The sequence below is a fragment of the Grammomys surdaster genome, unplaced genomic scaffold, assembly GCF_004785775.1.
Source record: "Grammomys surdaster isolate TR1022 unplaced genomic scaffold, NIH_TR_1.0 205, whole genome shotgun sequence".
Lineage (NCBI taxonomy): Eukaryota > Metazoa > Chordata > Mammalia > Rodentia > Muridae > Grammomys > Grammomys surdaster.
The window spans coordinates 382,172-399,271 of record NW_021604650.1 but is presented as its reverse complement, the minus strand read 5'-3'; the positions used below and the strand labels follow the sequence as shown (position 1 = coordinate 399,271).

At 41.6% G+C, this 17,100-nt stretch overlaps 1 protein-coding gene across 1 annotated transcript in view; it reads right to left on the bottom strand.

Moving 5' to 3' along the window:
* Window positions 1-1,058: 1,058 nt before the first annotated feature.
* LOC114624305 (solute carrier family 22 member 19) overlaps window positions 1,059-17,100 on the bottom strand; it is a 47,865-nt gene continuing 31,823 nt past the window's right edge. The window contains exons 6-10 of the mRNA XM_028771219.1: window positions 6,005-6,120; window positions 5,044-5,258; window positions 3,462-3,570; window positions 2,241-2,444; window positions 1,059-1,304 (exon numbers count right to left, since the gene is read on the bottom strand). Coding sequence (XP_028627052.1) covers window positions 1,247-1,304; window positions 2,241-2,444; window positions 3,462-3,570; window positions 5,044-5,258; window positions 6,005-6,120 — 702 coding nt within the window. The 3' untranslated portion in view covers window positions 1,059-1,246. The remainder of the gene's footprint in view (window positions 1,305-2,240; window positions 2,445-3,461; window positions 3,571-5,043; window positions 5,259-6,004; window positions 6,121-17,100) is intronic.

Below are 17,100 nucleotides of genomic sequence, written 5' to 3'. Positions count from 1 at the left end.
CAACTTAGAAATTAAGAGAACATATAGTTTGACAGGTTCTTCCCTTTTTACTTTTACTTAAAAATAGGGATTAGAATCCTTTTAAAAAGTGTCTCTTTTTTCCCCCTCTTCCTGAGACTGACTTTCCCTAGCTGACAAGGAGTTAAATAAACTCTCAGCCTTAGGGTATGATGGGCAGAGAACCTGTAGAGAAAAGAACAAAGAACCTCTTTACTTAATGCCTCCACAAAACACACACACACACACACACACACACACACACACACTGTTAAGTGGCAGACATCGATTTGCCAAAAGGCCTGCAGCTTCTGGCCTTAAGAATAACTTAAAGTGAAGATAGGTAAATATTATTATAGAAAGCAACCTTAATTTCTAGCAAGACCAAGTCTTGCCCCCCACCATTGTTCTTTCCCCTAGGCTACCTTCAAGAGAGAACCAAAGCTCTGGAGCTAGTCTCTGGCAGGAGCCACCATAAATCTTTTTTCCTTTAAGTTAATTTTCTCAGATATCACAGCATAACAATGGGCAGATGCCTGACTGATGACAGACTTTCACCGGAGAGACATACCACACAGTGTACTCACTCCAGAAAGATAACCTATGGAGAACACAGTAGTTGCAACAAAGATTGCCTTGGTGATTTATTGGGGTTACTAACAGGAATTTGGGTGAAAGTTTACTTATAGGGATAGTGATGACTCAAAAGAGCAGCTCCATCACTGAAAAGCTCCTCAATGCCTTATGAAAGTTGTCTCCATGGGGGCTTTCTGAACACTTTCTTTGCAGTTCAATAGTCAAATATCTGCTTTGAAGCTTGGCTGCTCAGTCTCCTCCCACAATACTATTTACTCCTTTAAAAAAGCTAAATAAGGGTCTTCCAGAACCTTCCAAATTTTGTTTACCTTCTGAATCTCATGAAGCTTCGCCCCGACCCTGTTCCCTGCTCTAAGACTTAGACGGAAGGTTTCAATTTCATTGAGCTGCCATACATCACAAACATGCATTCTATACTGAAACTCGACCATTGACAAGTTTTGGGTCAGTGTTTCTTCAATATATTGTGATTTTCTTCAAATTTCTTTATTATAATTATTTTATACATGACAAACTGATATAATTTTAATTTAACTCATTGTTTATACAATGACTTATATGGAAAAATTTTGCTAACATCTAGGTATAATTCTGGACCTGAATGCTATGTATTTTTTATCTTTCTCCTTGATCAGAGGTCAGTTGGAATTCTTTAAAATGGTGTCACTTTGGCAACTGCATCTTTCTTTGCCTCTCTTGAGCTTTTCTTCCTGGAACAAATACAGCAAACACAAAAACAAAATGAGAAAGGACACAGAGAAGAGGGATATTTGTGCATTCTTTAGAGCAAGCTTATTCTTTACCCATCAGCTTTGTGAAACCCATGATTCTTCACAAAAGGTTGGAATAAATCTTGTGCATAAAAGACTGAAGTCCCTGGGAACCTTTCTACTTTGGTTATGATGGCATTCTCAAATGGGTTATGGGAGAAAGCATGGGAAGGACACCAAAGTTTTAAAATTCTCTCCTTTCCCTTTCATGGTCATTTTATAGACTATTTAATTCTTCACTGACATGGACATTTCATTTCTAGTGGGACCAATGTTGTCTGAACCACACAGAAAACACAAGAGTACTTTCCTGAGATATATTCCCATGAGTGGCAGTTTCTTCAGTTTTGTACATAATCTGTAAGTTAGGTACTGACTGTCACATCACATGTCTATAGAGACTGTTTCTGAAAGCTTACCAGCATTCACTTGGCTGAGGATGACTTGGTCTGAGGGATGAAATGATATTTATATTTGAAATATATTTGAAATATAAATATTATATATTGAAATATCTTCAAGGATATCTTGTTCTATAATGTGGCAAAATAGATAGAAGGCATGCAACCTTGTCAGGATATATGTTTCATAATGGGTCTGAGTAAAACAGAAGACATACAAACATGTATTCATCATTAAATCTTCTAACACCATATGTTCAGGGCTGGCCCTTGTGATGTTGAGTTTCTAGACACCTATGAAACCCATACAGAAAAGGATGTATCAAAGGTCCCTATGCCAGCGCCAATGACCATATGTGAAAAAGCCTAATTGTCAGCCTGCCAGTGAGAACGTGAACCTGAATGGTCATTCACCCTCCTCAACACAGACCATTGACACAAAGTCCTCTAAGGGTAAGGTAGAGGTTTTACTCACTTATTTTCTACATCTTGGATGGAGTCAGGCAGAGGCTGATTCTTGGTCTCAGGAAGAAGAAGGGCAACGAAGCCACCAAGGAAAGGAAGAACCCCATAGATGATCCAGGGCAAGGAGGCAGAGTATGTCGAGAGGATCATAAACAGAGGAGACAGGACTGCTCCAACACTACCAGCAATCCCAATGACTCCTAAAGCAGTTGCCCTTAGAGCATAAAACATTAATCAGAAGTAATCTAGCAAATTCACACACATAGAATTTGTGACTTTATATCTCACATTTATTACAAGTCAATAAACTGTGGAATTGAACTTCAGGATGCTAGTGACTTATTTTTACCTTTAAATTTTGGTTTTATTTGGTATTATCTTTTTGTCAAGAACAGAGTATTAAGGTACTTATTTATTACTTGTAATAAAATATGGTATGAAGGGTAAGTTCTACATGTTTTCTGTCATGTTCGTATGCTACACTTTAGCGTTCATGTATGCATACATGTGTGTGAGGCCATGGGTATAGATTATGAAAAAGTAAGCATGAGAGGGGAGGAGAAGGTCTTAAGTAGTGGGAGGTATTTGTAGTATACATGTGGCACAAAAGGAAAAGGGGGTATTGAAGGGTGGACTGAAAATATAAGTAGGGATAGAGGGATAGGTGAAGTTAGATGGATAAAAAGATAGTATTTGAAAATGTTATATGAAACACAAGTTTTCTGTGGTAGTTTAAAGTCCTGCAGCAGCAGCAGCAGCAGCAGCAGCAGCAGCAGCAGCAGCAGCAGCAGCAACAACAACAGCAAAGACATGAGGATAGGAAATACATCAGTGTGAAAGAAGGGAGTTAGCGAGAATAGACAGAGATAAGAGAAAGCAATGGAGAGTGAATGTCATCATACTTGCATGAAATTGTAAAAAATTAAAAATGTATACAACAAACGACCAATACAAAATAAAACATTTAAAAAGCTATACTTCTTTACCTTTTTATACTTTTTATACTTTTTGTACTTTCTATACCTTTTTCTAAATGGCTCCAGATTGTATAGGAGAGCTGACTAGTAGTACATTGGTCTTAAACCTATCTGGCAGAAGGTAACCTTTCAGAACATTGAAGCCATTCCTGTTAGCACCACAACTAATTGACTAACTACCCAGAAGTTTTGCTCTTGTCCTTTCAGTAAAAGTGAATAAACTGAGAAAAGTCTGCTCTAACCTTGAGTCATACCTGATTACGGTGGGGACTAGCTCGTTTGCATGCACAAGAGTACTGGTTAAAGAGGCAGAAGAAATTGCTCCTCCTAATGTTGGCAAAACTGTACGCAGGATCTGCATTTCTGGAGACAGGAAGACCAGTGAGAGTTTAGTGAGACAGACAGATAAATCTGAATGTAGAAATGTGCAGTTCTCCAACCCCGAATGGAATATAATTTTGTTGGGAGTCTGTGTAGATATAACATATAGCGAAGGGAGACTTCAGAGAGGTAGGAATCATCCATGAATACAAGATGAGAAAGGGACCTATCTGTATAGATTGGTTTATGATAAAGAAAAGCTTCTGAAAAAAAAAACCCTGTATGTTGTATCTCTGATATTTGCTCATGATGTGGAGAGCATGGTGAATACGGAAGATCATATCCACCTTTTTCCCTCTAGGGTCTCAGAAATCCTTCATGTAGAATGTAGGACTGTCATGCAGAAGATTACAGAGGACCATCAACTCATTCAGATGCATACAGCATTTAAATCTATGTGCAATATTATAGAGTGGAAGGACAGAAGATCTACAGTGGTGAAAGCTGGGAACTGACTTGATTTGGAATAATGCCTAAAGACTCAAGGATAAGGTCTGCTGCTTGGAAAACTATCAGTTGGAAAGCTGTTCATTGGGTCAATTTCTACTCAATTAAGAAAGTCTCATAAGTCCCAGCACCCATATGCTATGTCACAACCACCTGTATTCCAGTTTCCAATGGACCTGATGCCCTCTTCTGGTCTCTGTGGACACTAGGCACTACATGCACATATATGTAGGCAAAACACTCATACACATAAAAGAATCCAATTTTTAAAAAGGCTCATGAAAGCTTTACACATTGGAGTGTTTCTTGAGGTAAGGCAGAAAACTGACATCACAGCTGACGTTGAAAAGTTACCACTGTTACTTTTGGGATTTTATGAAAATGTGCAAAGATTGGTGACAACCTGGATACTTCCTCCTGATACACATCCATTTGACTCAGTGAAGTCAATTCTAACACTCCTGTGGCTTAGTCCATTCCTACTTCTTTGCCCTTCTTTTGAGCTTCAACATAAGTGAGTTTTCCTTTCTGGAGACAACTCTTCAATCTAGGATTGGACTCATGGTGATATAACATGAGAGTCATGAGTAGATACACACAGTTCAGAAAATAGACTGTCACTGAAGCTAAAGTAATGGGACCCTATGGGACAGAGGAAGTAACAGTGTGTTTTTGGTCAGAATTATTAGGCCTTAATCTATATAATTGCTATGAAAATTTATAATTAATCAATAACTGATCCATTGTTAACCTAAAAGCATTTGGGAATAACTGCAGCCAATTCGCAGGTACTTCTTACATGCAATAAAGATAAATGTCTGAAAACAAATTACTAAAAAATTGATGGTTATCTCAATATCCTAATGGAACAATGTGTCCTAAATGCCTAGATTGCTTACAGCAAGTCCATAGGATATCTTTCCCCTGATTTCTTACAGATAGGATCTGAAAAATTCTGAGAAAAAGGATGGATGCATTTTCTTTGCTCATCCTGTGTTCTTTTCTCACCTTGAGGCAAAATTACAATAGCCAGAATGGAGATTCCCATCACAGACATGAAAATCAGTTGGGTTATTCTGCGGCCCATGTAGTTGACTGAAAAATTTCCAAGAACATTGGCTGGGATAGACACCACACCATAGAGACACTGCAGTAGGAACACATTATTGCTCAGGTATTGGAGGTTGATAAACAGGCCTAAAAAAGATAGCAGTGACACAAATCTGTAGGGAACAAAGAAGAAAGTCATATCATAAGGCTTGGAATGTTTGCCCCACACATGATAATGTAGTTAGCTTAGGCAGCTCATTTTAGTTAAAATATTGAGGCATCTGTTTTCTGAAAAACATGTGGGAGATAATTTTGTAATCTCAAAGATATTCTAATATAATGAATGTATCATCACTGCTATTTTTTTTAAGGGGTTAGAGAATTCTAGGGATACAAGCTGGGTCTGTTCGTTTTGGAGTATTTTTTTTTAATATCTGGATCTTAATGAAAGCTATAACTTTTTATCCATATATATCCATTGATATGCATATACTTATGTAGCTGATGTTTGAAATTTTATTGCCTTTGAAGTAGAAACAGACAAGTGAGGAAGCTTAAATTCCAAGTTTTCCTATGGCTGAAATTCTAAGTAACAGTTTCTGGTAATGAACTTTCAGAGTGATTGGGTAAACTTATCACAGCACACTTTGCTCTCTGTGTTATAGTCCAAACCCTTTGGATCCCTCAGACTGTAGAAAGTCCTCATCACTCATCTCAAAATTTATTAGTGGGAAAATTAATGTCTATACTGTTTTTTGAGACAGGGACTCAATATATAGCCTTGGCTGGTCTTGAACTCCATATGTAGACCAAGCTGGCCTCAAATTCATGTACATCTTCCTGCCTTTGTCTCCTGAGTGTTTGATTAAAAACATGAACCATCACTACACCATTTCAAGAAGTTCAGTGTGAAGCCTACCTTATAAAAGATAGGAGACAGATCCGCTTTCGAAGGTTGGATGTACGGAACAAGACCAGTGGGGAAGGTTTTGTCTGTGCTGCCTTCAGCTCCTCCTTTATGGTAGTTTTCACAACCTGCAACAAGATCAGCAAACTGTTGTCACAAAATGGTAAACATTATGTTGCATGCCAGTAACATATAGAGAACTAGATCTCTCTCTCTCTCTCTCTCTCTCTCTCTCTCTCTCTCTCTCTCTCTCTCACACACACACACACACACACACACACACACACACAGAGTCTCCCAAATATATGAATTTAATCTGTTCATGGATAACCATGAAAATAAGCAACCTGGGGGGTGTTGGGAGATCGGGGGACCCTCTAGAATGTACCAGGGATCTGGGAAGTGAGAGATTCTCAGGATTCAAAGGGAAAGACCTTAGATGAAATGCCCAGCAGTGAGGAGAGGGAACTTGTGGAGTTTATCTCCAGTAGAAAGATAGGGCATCAAGTGGAGGGATGGGGTTGCCATCCCACAGTCAAAAACTCTGACCCAAAATTGTTCCTGTCTAAAAGAACTGCAGGGACAAAAATGCAAAAGAGACTAAGGGAAAGGAGGGCCAGTGACTGGCCCAACTTGGGATCCATCTCAAGGTGGGGGCTCCAAGGCCTGACACTATTATTGATGCTATAGTGTGCTTACATACAGGAGCCTAGCATGGCTGTTCTCCAAGAGGCCCAACAAGTAAAGCTGACATAGATGCTTACATCCAATCAATGGACTGAAGTTGGGGACCCTTGTGGTTGAATTAGGGAAAGACTGGAAGGAGTAGAGGAGAAGGGTGACCCCATAGGAAGAACAGCAGTCTCAACTAACCTAGACATCTGAGATCTCTCAGGCACTGAACCACCAACCAGGCAGTATACACTAGCTTGTATGAGACCCCCAGCAGAGGATTGCCTGGTCTGATCACAGTGAGAGAAGATACGCTTAACCCTTGAGAGACTTGAAGCCTTAGAGGGTGAGAAGGGCTGGTGGGGTAGGGTAAGGTGAGGTGGGGAGTAGAGACATCCTTTTGGAGACAAGGGGGGAGGAAGAATGAGGTAAGGAACTGTTGGATGGTGGACCAGGAGGGGGATAACAACTGGACTGTAAAAAAAAGATTAAAGATAATTAAAAAATAAAATAAAATAAATAGACATAAAAAGAAACAAAGTACTTAAAGAATAAAAACATAACCACATAATTTGTATCCTTTCCTTTCCTCCCTCTACTCCATCGTGTGCACCCCACTTGTTCTTTCTCAAATACATGGTGTCTTAGAGTTTTACTGCTGTGAACAGACGCCATGATCAAGGCAAGTCTTATAAGGACAACATTTAATTGGCGCTGGCTTACAGGTTCAGAGGTTCAGTCCATTGTCATCAAGGCAAGAGCATGGCAGCATCCAGGCAGGTATAGTATAGGCAGAGCCGAGAGTTCAGCATCTTTATCTGAAGGGAGTAGGGTCTTAAAGCCCATGCCCACAGTGACACATCTTCTTCAACAAGGCCATACCACCAAATAGTGCCACTCCCTGGGCCAACTATAGTCAAACCATGACATTCCACTCCCTGTCCCCCCAGGCTTGTTCAGACATATGAGTCTATGGGGATATATCTAGCCACAACATAATAAAAAAGTTCATTTGGTCTAAGTTCCAAAGTCTCCATAGTCTACTGCGGCGCGCAGCCTCGCCGATAAGGAGAACGCCACACTCAGGTTTCTTCTGACAGCAGTTTATTGTACAGCTCTTTTAGATGGCAGTGAAGCTAGGGACCCCAAGCCTCAAAAACCTGTGGCTTATATAGAGCCTTAGGAGACATGCCACACACTCATTGGCTCCCATGATATCGCCAAATTAACATACTAGTTTTCGCGCCTTGCGCAGGCACACAATCAAGCAAAGCTGGCAAGAAGAACCAGGAAGCAGGAAACTGGCGCCATCTTCTAATGGCGCATGTGGCTCCTAACATCTCCCCCTACTTTATTAAATTGCTGTAACAAAATTTTCAACTGTTATTTCGCCGATCAAGCCCACCGTTCTACCAGTAAGGCGTTCAAGGCAGTTAAACAGTTTTGAGACCCTCCACACTTATGTCCCGTGCAATGGGAACCCGAGCCCTTGGAAGTGTGGAGGACTATCATTCAGGATTCCTGGTGCAATGGGAACACGAGCCCTCAGGATATCCCATTGAATGAAAGTGTCTCATTGTTTAAGCATATTCAACCAAGCTTGAGGGGATGTTCCCTGCTCTAAGGCAAGCAGTGCTTGAGTGATTAACACTTTGTCTCTACAATGACGTTGTTTAACTTTGCAGAGCAACCAGAGTGTGAGCAGCACTCCTCCAAGGACCATACCACCAAACATTCCCACCCCCACCCACTCCTTAAAGAAGGAGAGGCTAGAGGAAATCCATGAGGAAAGTCCTTGAGTCAGGGAAAGATCTAGACGGGTAGAATTAATTTGGATGATGGCCGTTCGCAATCGCCGCATGGTTTCATCAAATTCAGCTGTCCAATTCTGTGTCAGCTGTTGAGACAAAACCTTTGACAAATTAGCCGCTTGAGTAAAGTTTTCAAATTGGATGGAAGTAACACACAACCCAGGAAGTTTACTCTCACAGCCTAATTGAGCCAGTTGCCACAAAATATCAAGCTGTTCTTGAACTAAATCAATGCGTTGATTTACAATCATTAGCCCACCTCGAATCTGTGCGTTGGCCGAGGCCTGCATATCGATGGCATGGGTCACTGTGGCTGAGAGATTATTTAAGGTAGCAACAGATTGTATTTGGCTGGAGAGGGCCAAGGCAGAGGCGGTGAGGGATGTGGCCACCGCTGTGGTCGCTATAATACTGACAATTGCAGCAGTAATCCCAAAGTCCCTCTTTTGTCTAAACAAGGTCAAGGAACTAGTAGAAGTTACAGGGATAGGAACAAAGCGAGGCATTCGAGCCACTGTAGCTGTATGAAATAAACTAGCATTCCAGCATAATGCATAAGAGCAATTTTGATCATCACAAACTATCCATACAAATGGAGGCCAAACACAAACTGGAGTAGCATTGACCAAATTCCTTGACTCTTCAACTACCTCTCCTGTCAATTCATCATTATTTATGTTATGTTGGATCTTCCCTTTAGCCACGCTTCCTCCCAGCAACATAGACATGGGTGTTAGATCAGTACAACTGCCCCCAGAACCACATAATAACCATGTATCAAAGGGGTCCGTCTCATAACTTAGGGGGTCCATAATAGTAAAATTTCCAAAACCTTCAAGAGGCGAGAAGGTGAAGTGACCATTACGGAGCCAGTGTGCCCTGTGGCTCTGGCATCCTATCCAAGGAAGGAAAGTCTGATCTACCAAGCTTCCACTGCAAAAGGGAGCGTACTGGGGTTGTCTCACCCAAGATGATCATCTATTTTCCCCCTCACTAGTATTAGTTGGGTTCTCGGTGGTAGGCCAACAACCAAAAAGGATGGTGGCACTAGCAGAGATAAGAGTCTTATTAACCTTTACTAACTTCTCTAATTGTGCATAGGAATACTGACCCAAATGAATACAAGAATGATCTAAGCTATTATTGACAGTAAAGCAGAGGCTACCATTTATGGGTAAGGTACGATTATAATTGGCTTTGGCAACATTATTGTCCAAAGGCAAAAAAGGTAGGCCTAAGGATTTATTGGTTGTAAAAAATCGCGGAAAAACCTGTGCATCATGCATCACTGGCATGGGAATTGGAAATGTGGACATGATTCCCCTCTGATCATCTCTGTTACCACCACTGTTGTCTTCAGCAGAAGGATGATAGTCAGCAGGGCCGGCGGAGCAATCATAATTCTTCACCGTTCGAGTCAGCCTTGTAGGGACCCAAATAGGGTTTTCCTGATCCTGTGGGAAAACACAAACAGCTCCCCTGGATCTCACTAAAACTGGATCTGGGCCCTTCCATTGATTAATCAAGACATCTTTCCATTTAGCGTATTCCTTTTGAGGACTTGGAGCCGCATGTCTGTCGGCAGCAGATCGTCCATCAGAATCCAGATTTAAAAAATTTAAGGTAAATAGGGCTAGGGAGATAGATGTCTTAGGTCCCGCATTAGGGCCTATTCCTCCCTTTTGTTTTTGTAAATAAGTTTTCAACGTGCCATTGGCACGTTCCACAATCCCTTGTGCCTGAGGATTATATGGTAAGCCGGTGACATGACGGACACCAAGCCTTGAGCAGAACTGTTGAAAGGTTTTTGATGTATAGGCTGGCCCATTGTCCATTTTCAGTTGAAGGGGCTTGCCCCAAGCAGCCCAGGCTTCAAGACAGTGAGTAATAACATGTGACACCTTTTCTCCCGCAAGGGGGGTAGCATGGATGATGCCAGAGCATGTATCCACAGATACATGAAGAAATTTTTGTTTTCCAAAGGCATTGTAATGTGTAACGTCCATTTGCCAGATATGAAGGGGTTGCAAGCCTCTGGGATTAACTCCTATAGCTGGAGAGGGTCTAAATTCTGCACAGGAGGTACATTTCAAAACAATATCTCGCGCTTCCGCACGAGTTAAATGAAACTTTAATCTTAAGATATTGGCTGGTACATGATAGAGTTTATGGAATTCAACTGCACCTTCTAATGGTGAGCTTACCCAAAATAGGTTTTTAGTGGCTTTGTCAGCAATAGCATTAGCCTGAGACATAGGCCCAGGAAGCAATGAATGTGCTCTCATATGTTGAATAAAAAATGGATGACACCTACTGCGAATATGGTTTTGAATATCCTTAAATATCTCAGCAACCATGCTTTTAGGGTGAATAAAATCAGCCACTTCTAATTGTTTAACATCTTCTACAACATAATGTGAATCTGAAATTATGTTTATAGGCTCTGAAAATCTCTGCAAAACTATAGCAACAATGGCACATTCTACTAATTGGGGTGATGTATAATCAAACCGAATTTGAGTAGGGACATTATTAACCACATAACAACCAATGCCTGTCTTAGAACCATCAGTATAAATATCCAAGGCTCGATGAATGGGATGTGTCTTAGTCACCTTGGGAAATATAAAGGAATTAGAAAGGGTAAATTGTAACAAGGGATGCTTAGGATAATGATTATCAATATTTCCAGGGAATGAGCATTTTAAAATTGCCCAAGCATCTTGAGATGCACACAAAACTTGAAGTTGATACACGGTATAAGGACATATAATTGTATTAGGGTATTGTCCAAAATGCGTCACAGACAGTTGAAGTCCCTTTAAAGCCAATTCTGCAACTAGGGCAGGATAATAGCCCAGGGTCTTCCCGGGGGAGCTATGTGGATGAATCCATAGCAAGGGTCCCTCTTGCCACAGTACTGCAGTTGGTTGTTGAGGAGAGGGAAGAACACACAACTGGAAAGGTAATTCGGGGCTAAGTCTATTTAGTTGAGCATGTTGTATGGCAATTTCTATCTTATTTAATACTTTAGACGATTCAGGGGTCAAAGTTCTCAATGAAGTAATATTAGGATCTCCCTCAAGTATTTTAAATAAGGGTTTTAGTTCAGTTGTAGTTAATTTCAAATAGGGACGGATCCAGTTGATATCTCCTAGTAATTTTTGAAAATCATTTAATGTTTTTAATTTATCTCTCCTGATAGTAACCTTTTGTGGTTTTATATACTCAGGAGTAACTATCGTCCCTAAGAAATTTCCTATTTCTCCTTCCTGAACCTTTTCAGGTGCTACAGATAGTCCTTTTTGTTTTAAGGTAGAAACCAACAGAGAAAACGCTTGATGTAAAGTTTCTTTGTTATTGGTACATAAAAGTATATCATCCATATAATGACAAATCCTAACCTTAGGAAACTGTTCTCTAACTGGTTCAATGGCAGATGAAACATATATTTGACACATAGTAGGACTATTGGCCATGCCTTGTGGTAGGACCTTCCATTGATATCGGTGGTCTGGTTCCTCATGATTAATACTTGGGAGAGTGAAAGCAAATCTAATTTTATCTTTAGGATGTAAAGGTATAGAAAAAAAGCAATCTTTAATATCTGCTATTATAATCTCCCAATGTCTAGGCAAGGCTGTCAGCAAGGGCAGACCCTTTTGGATTGATCCTAATAATTGCATCTGATTATTAATAGCTCTAAGGTCATGTAATAACCTCCATTTACCTGATTTTTTCTTAATCACAAATATGGGCGTATTCCATGGCGACTGAGAATTTTCTAAATGTCCTAACTTTAGTTGTTCTTTAACTAGAGCTTTCGCAGCTGCCAGTTTTTCAGAGGTTAGCGGCCATTGTGGAACCCATACAGGTTCCTCTGACAACCAAGGTATAGGCAATGCACCCTCAATGGCCCCTAGGAAAAACCCAGCCCTTCCCTGTCTTGCTTTTCTGTAATAGATACAGGACTGGTCCTGCCTTGTAAGGCCTTCCCCAATCCTTTTCCAGGGATATATCCCATATCTTTCATCATTTTTTGACTCTGTGTGGAGTAATCATTGGTGAGCCTCAACTCCAATTGTTTAAGGATGTCTCTTCCCCGTAGATTAACAGGGAGTGGCAAGACGTAAGGAACAACTGTCCCTCGCCTGCCTTCAGAGTCTTCCCAATGTAAAGTTCTTGCACTAACATCAGGAGCAGACTCATATCCAAGACCTTGTAAAGTTTGCGAAGAGCTATTGACAGGCCAGTTCTTTGGCCACCAATTGGTAGAGATAATGGTAGTATCTGCTCCTGTATCTAGGAGGCCTGTAAAAAGCCTTCCTTGAATCTTTAACTTTAATGTGGGGTGTTTTTCTAAATCTAATGAAATAAATACATTCTGTCCTCCAGAGGAGCCAAATCCCTTCATACCTCTAGTTAAACCTTTACTAGGAAAAAATGAATGTAAACTAGGGAGGACTAATAGCTGTGCAATTCTGTCACCAGGAGCTATAGAACTGATCCCCCTTGGTGATGAGCACATAATTTTTATTTGTCCCTCATAATCTTGATCTATGACTCCAGGGTGAACAATTAATCCTTTCAGAGTCGTAGACGATCTCCCTAGCACTAGTCCTAATGTATTCTCAGGTAGAGGTCCTGAAAAATCAGAAGGTATAGGCTGACACCCCATGGTAGGTGTTAGTACTGCTCTGGCGGTGGCACAGAGGTCCAGTCCTGCTGAGCCTGACGTGGCTCTCCTGATAGTTTTATCCTTCGATGTTGCTGAGGGTTGTTCTGCAGGTTCTCTATTGCCCCATACATTTGCGGGCCCTGGGGACGTGGGCCCCATTGCCCGTTTTTTGTCAGAGGAGAAATCACACATCCTCTGTCATCTTTAACTGATCTACACTCATTTGCCCAATGTTTTCCTTTATTACACCTAGGACACATTCCAGGCACCTTTGGACGATTGTTATTAGTGGCGTTAGGTGCTCTACATTGTCTTTGTATGTGTCCCATTTTTCCACATTTGAAACATTTGACATTAGAGGCCCTCTGAGCCACTAAACAGCAGCTGCCAACCCGGCCTTAGATAGAGGTCCTCCTATTTCTCTACAAGCTTTCATCCATGCATTTAGTCCTTTTCCTTTCCAAGGTGTAATAGCACTTCTGCATTCTCTAGTACACTGTTCAAAAATTAGTTGTTCTATGAGGGGCATGGCCGTCTCAGGATCTCCAAAAATCCTTCCTGCCACTTCCATCATCCTTGCCACGAAATCTGAGAACGGCTCATTATTTCCTTGGATAATTTTTGTCAAGTTTCCTGAAACCTGTCCTTTGTTAGGTAGACTTTTCCATGCTTTTACAGCTGCCTTATTGATTTGTTCATATACCTCTACAGGGTAGGCCGTTTGATTGATAGCCCATTGTCCCTGTCCTGTAAGCATATCAAAGTTCCATTGTGGATGCCTCTGAACTAGATTTTGTCTTGCCTGTGAAGCACAGAATTCTTGAAAAATAGATTTCCAATCTAGATATTGTCCCATAGTCAGGCAAGCCTTAACAGTATTATACCAATCCTCTGGTGTCATGGCACTGACCGTAAGTCTTTCTATTAATGCCTGAGTAAAAGAGGCATTAATTCCATAAGTCTGTACTGATTCGGCCAGTGCTTTTAATTGTTTTAAATCTAGCTGTGAATGCTAAAGTTTGGTTAGCGTCTTCCCATACGGGAAAGGCTACTCTTATCTTTTTTCTTTCCTTAGCTGTAATAAGAGAATTGGATGGCAGTCCTTCCTGTCTCTCTTTTGGTTTTTTCTTTTTAACTCTAGCTACTTCCTCCAATGGCGGGGCAGATGGGGCATACCCCGGTGCATAAGGCGGGTCTGGCCCGTATCTTTCAGTCTCATAACGGGCTGCCTCTTTATCTAATTCTGTCTGTTCCTCAGGATCTAACACACTATCAGAGGATGAGGTGTCGGTATCCTCAGTATCTTCTTCCTCCCCCGAGGACGTCTCCTCAGAGGCGGAGTCATTAACTCTTAGATTTTGAAACTCAGTCAACACAGGATATAGTTTTTTCTTGGACTCCTCCTGTTTTTTACGTTCCTCTTTCGTAGCTACTTCTTTTTTAATTTCCTCCTTTTTCTTTTCCTTTTCCTTCATTCTATTTTTAGCGCCCTTATCCTTTTCTGCTTCTGATAGGCTATCCTGGTGCTCCGCTAATGCTCTTTGTCCCTCTCTTACCTTATCTTGGCATTTGGCATCCTCTATACAAGCTCTAACCATTTTGTACAGCGGCCATGTGCCTGGTCTTAACTTTCCTTTCTCCCTCTCATTAATCAAATCACCGCCGAGCTTGCCCCAGGAGCCCTTTGACAAGGACCCCGTGGAGACAAACCAGGGAGCTACCCGATCTACATCTCATAGAAAATTACACAACACTTTCTTGGGAACCTTTAAACCGCGTTCGTGCAGCAACGCCTGCATCGCTGAGAGAAGTGGCTTCATTTGGTGGTTACCCATATTGTTCGGAGGGAGCGAACTTGCACAGTTATCTACCTGTGACTTACAGTTCCTGAATACACGGAGGGCAAGTGCACTCCTTCCCTTGTATATGACAGTTAAGACAGAAGCAGAGCACAAGAACTACCACAGCCCAAATGGGGATAGCAATAGCAAGATAGACAGGATCCACCATACCTTGCAGAAAAGCGTCTAGACTTCTCGCGCCGTCAGTTCTGAATCCTCTGTTGATCCAACAGGATCCCTCGGAACTGGAGAAAACGCCGCCACGTTCGGCTTCGTCCCAGGTTTCGGCACCAGTTGCGGCGCGCCGCCTCGCCGATAAGGAGAACGCCACACTCAGGTTTCTTCTGACAGCAGTTTATTGTACAGCTCTTTTAGATGGGAGTGAAGCGAGGGACCCCAAGCCTCAAAAACCTGTGGCTTATATAGAGCCTTAGGAGACGTGCCACACACTCATTGGCTCCCATGATATCGCCAAATTAACATACTAGTTTTCGCGCCTTGTGCAGGCGCACAATCAAGCAAAGCTGGCAAGAAGAACCAGGAAGCAGGAAACCGGCGCCATCTTCTAATGGCACATGCGGCTCCTAACAGTCTACAGCAGTCTCAACAATGTTAAAAATTCAAAGTTCAAAGTCTCTTCTGAGATTCATCCAATAAATTAACTGTAATCCCTGAATCAAGACAGGAAACCAGCTGGACAAACTCCGAACGTCTTCATGTCTGATGGCAAAGCAGTCTTCAGATCTCCAGTCCTTTTTTCATCTTTGTTGACTGCAACAAACTTCTTTCTCCTGGGCTGGTTCCACTCCCTGTTAGCAGCTTCCCTCAGCAGATATCCAATAGTTCTATTATTTTTGAAAATCTGGAGTCTCCAAGGCAACTTCAGTGTTACAGCTTCTTGTTTCAATGTCTAGGATCCACACATGATCTTCTGGCCTCCTCCAAAGGGCTGGCCTCACTTCTCCAGCTCTTCCCTCTCTAAGCTCAGGCTAATCCACTCCATTGCTGCTGCTCTTCTTGGTGATCATTCCCTGGAACTGGCATCTCCAATGCAATGGGATCTTCCGCCACAACTAGGATTCACTAATAGCCTCTCATAGACTCTCTTCCAAGCCTTAAATTCTTTGCATGACCCCATCAGTCTTTAGCTGTCAACTGCAACTGAGGCTCCACCTTTATTAATGACTTTCTATGGCCTCTCACAGTGCTAAGCCTCAGCTGCTCTTCATGACACCTTCATGCTTCAAAACCAGTACACATTATGAAGTACAGCTGTAGCATGAGCTACAACCTTGGCCATCTCTGGAACACAGCTTCTTTGTGCTCTCAGAAAACACTTCCCAGATTTCACTTCAGCGATGCTGGTCTTTTCTTAATCACCACCAGTTCCTTAGCTCCGACTAACCAGCATCAATTGTCCCAGTAGTCCTTTCTATTTTGGACTCTAAAGCCAGAGCCACATGGCTGAAGCTGCCGAGTTTTGCTTCCAGGAGCTGGAACATGACCCTTGTTCTATTACATTATCATCTGCTTTCTGTTTTCCAACTCCTTCACTGCTTAAGCTTGGCTGTCATGGATCTTGCTCTATAGATCAACCTTGAACTCAGAGATCTGCATGCCTGTATCCTGGGATTAAAGATGTGTACCACCACACCAGGACTTAAACTTTTCTTCACCTAGAACTTGCTTTGTTCCAGGCTGGTCTTGAGCTCAGAAATCTGCTTGCTTTATCTTCTGGTATTAAAGGTGTGTACCACCATGCCTGGATCTAAATTTAGCTGGGTCGGATCTTGCCCCCATATCCCCTTAATCTGTTATCTCCAGAATGTAAGATTCAGTTCCATTTCACTTCCTGGGGCCCATTTAATACTTTACCATATATTTTATATTTTTCCTTTCTAAGCTTGCTACGCTTGTTCAAAATGCTCTTCATGAACCTTAACCAGAGAACAAAGTCTCTGCTGGGCTTTTTGAGACTAACTTTCTCAATGCAATTAATGTAATTCTCTTTGCCTTAGACTCAGATAGACTCTTCAGACAAGGGCAAAAAGCAGCCACATTCTTCAACAAAATACCACAAAAACAGTCTTTAGGCCACATTCTGAA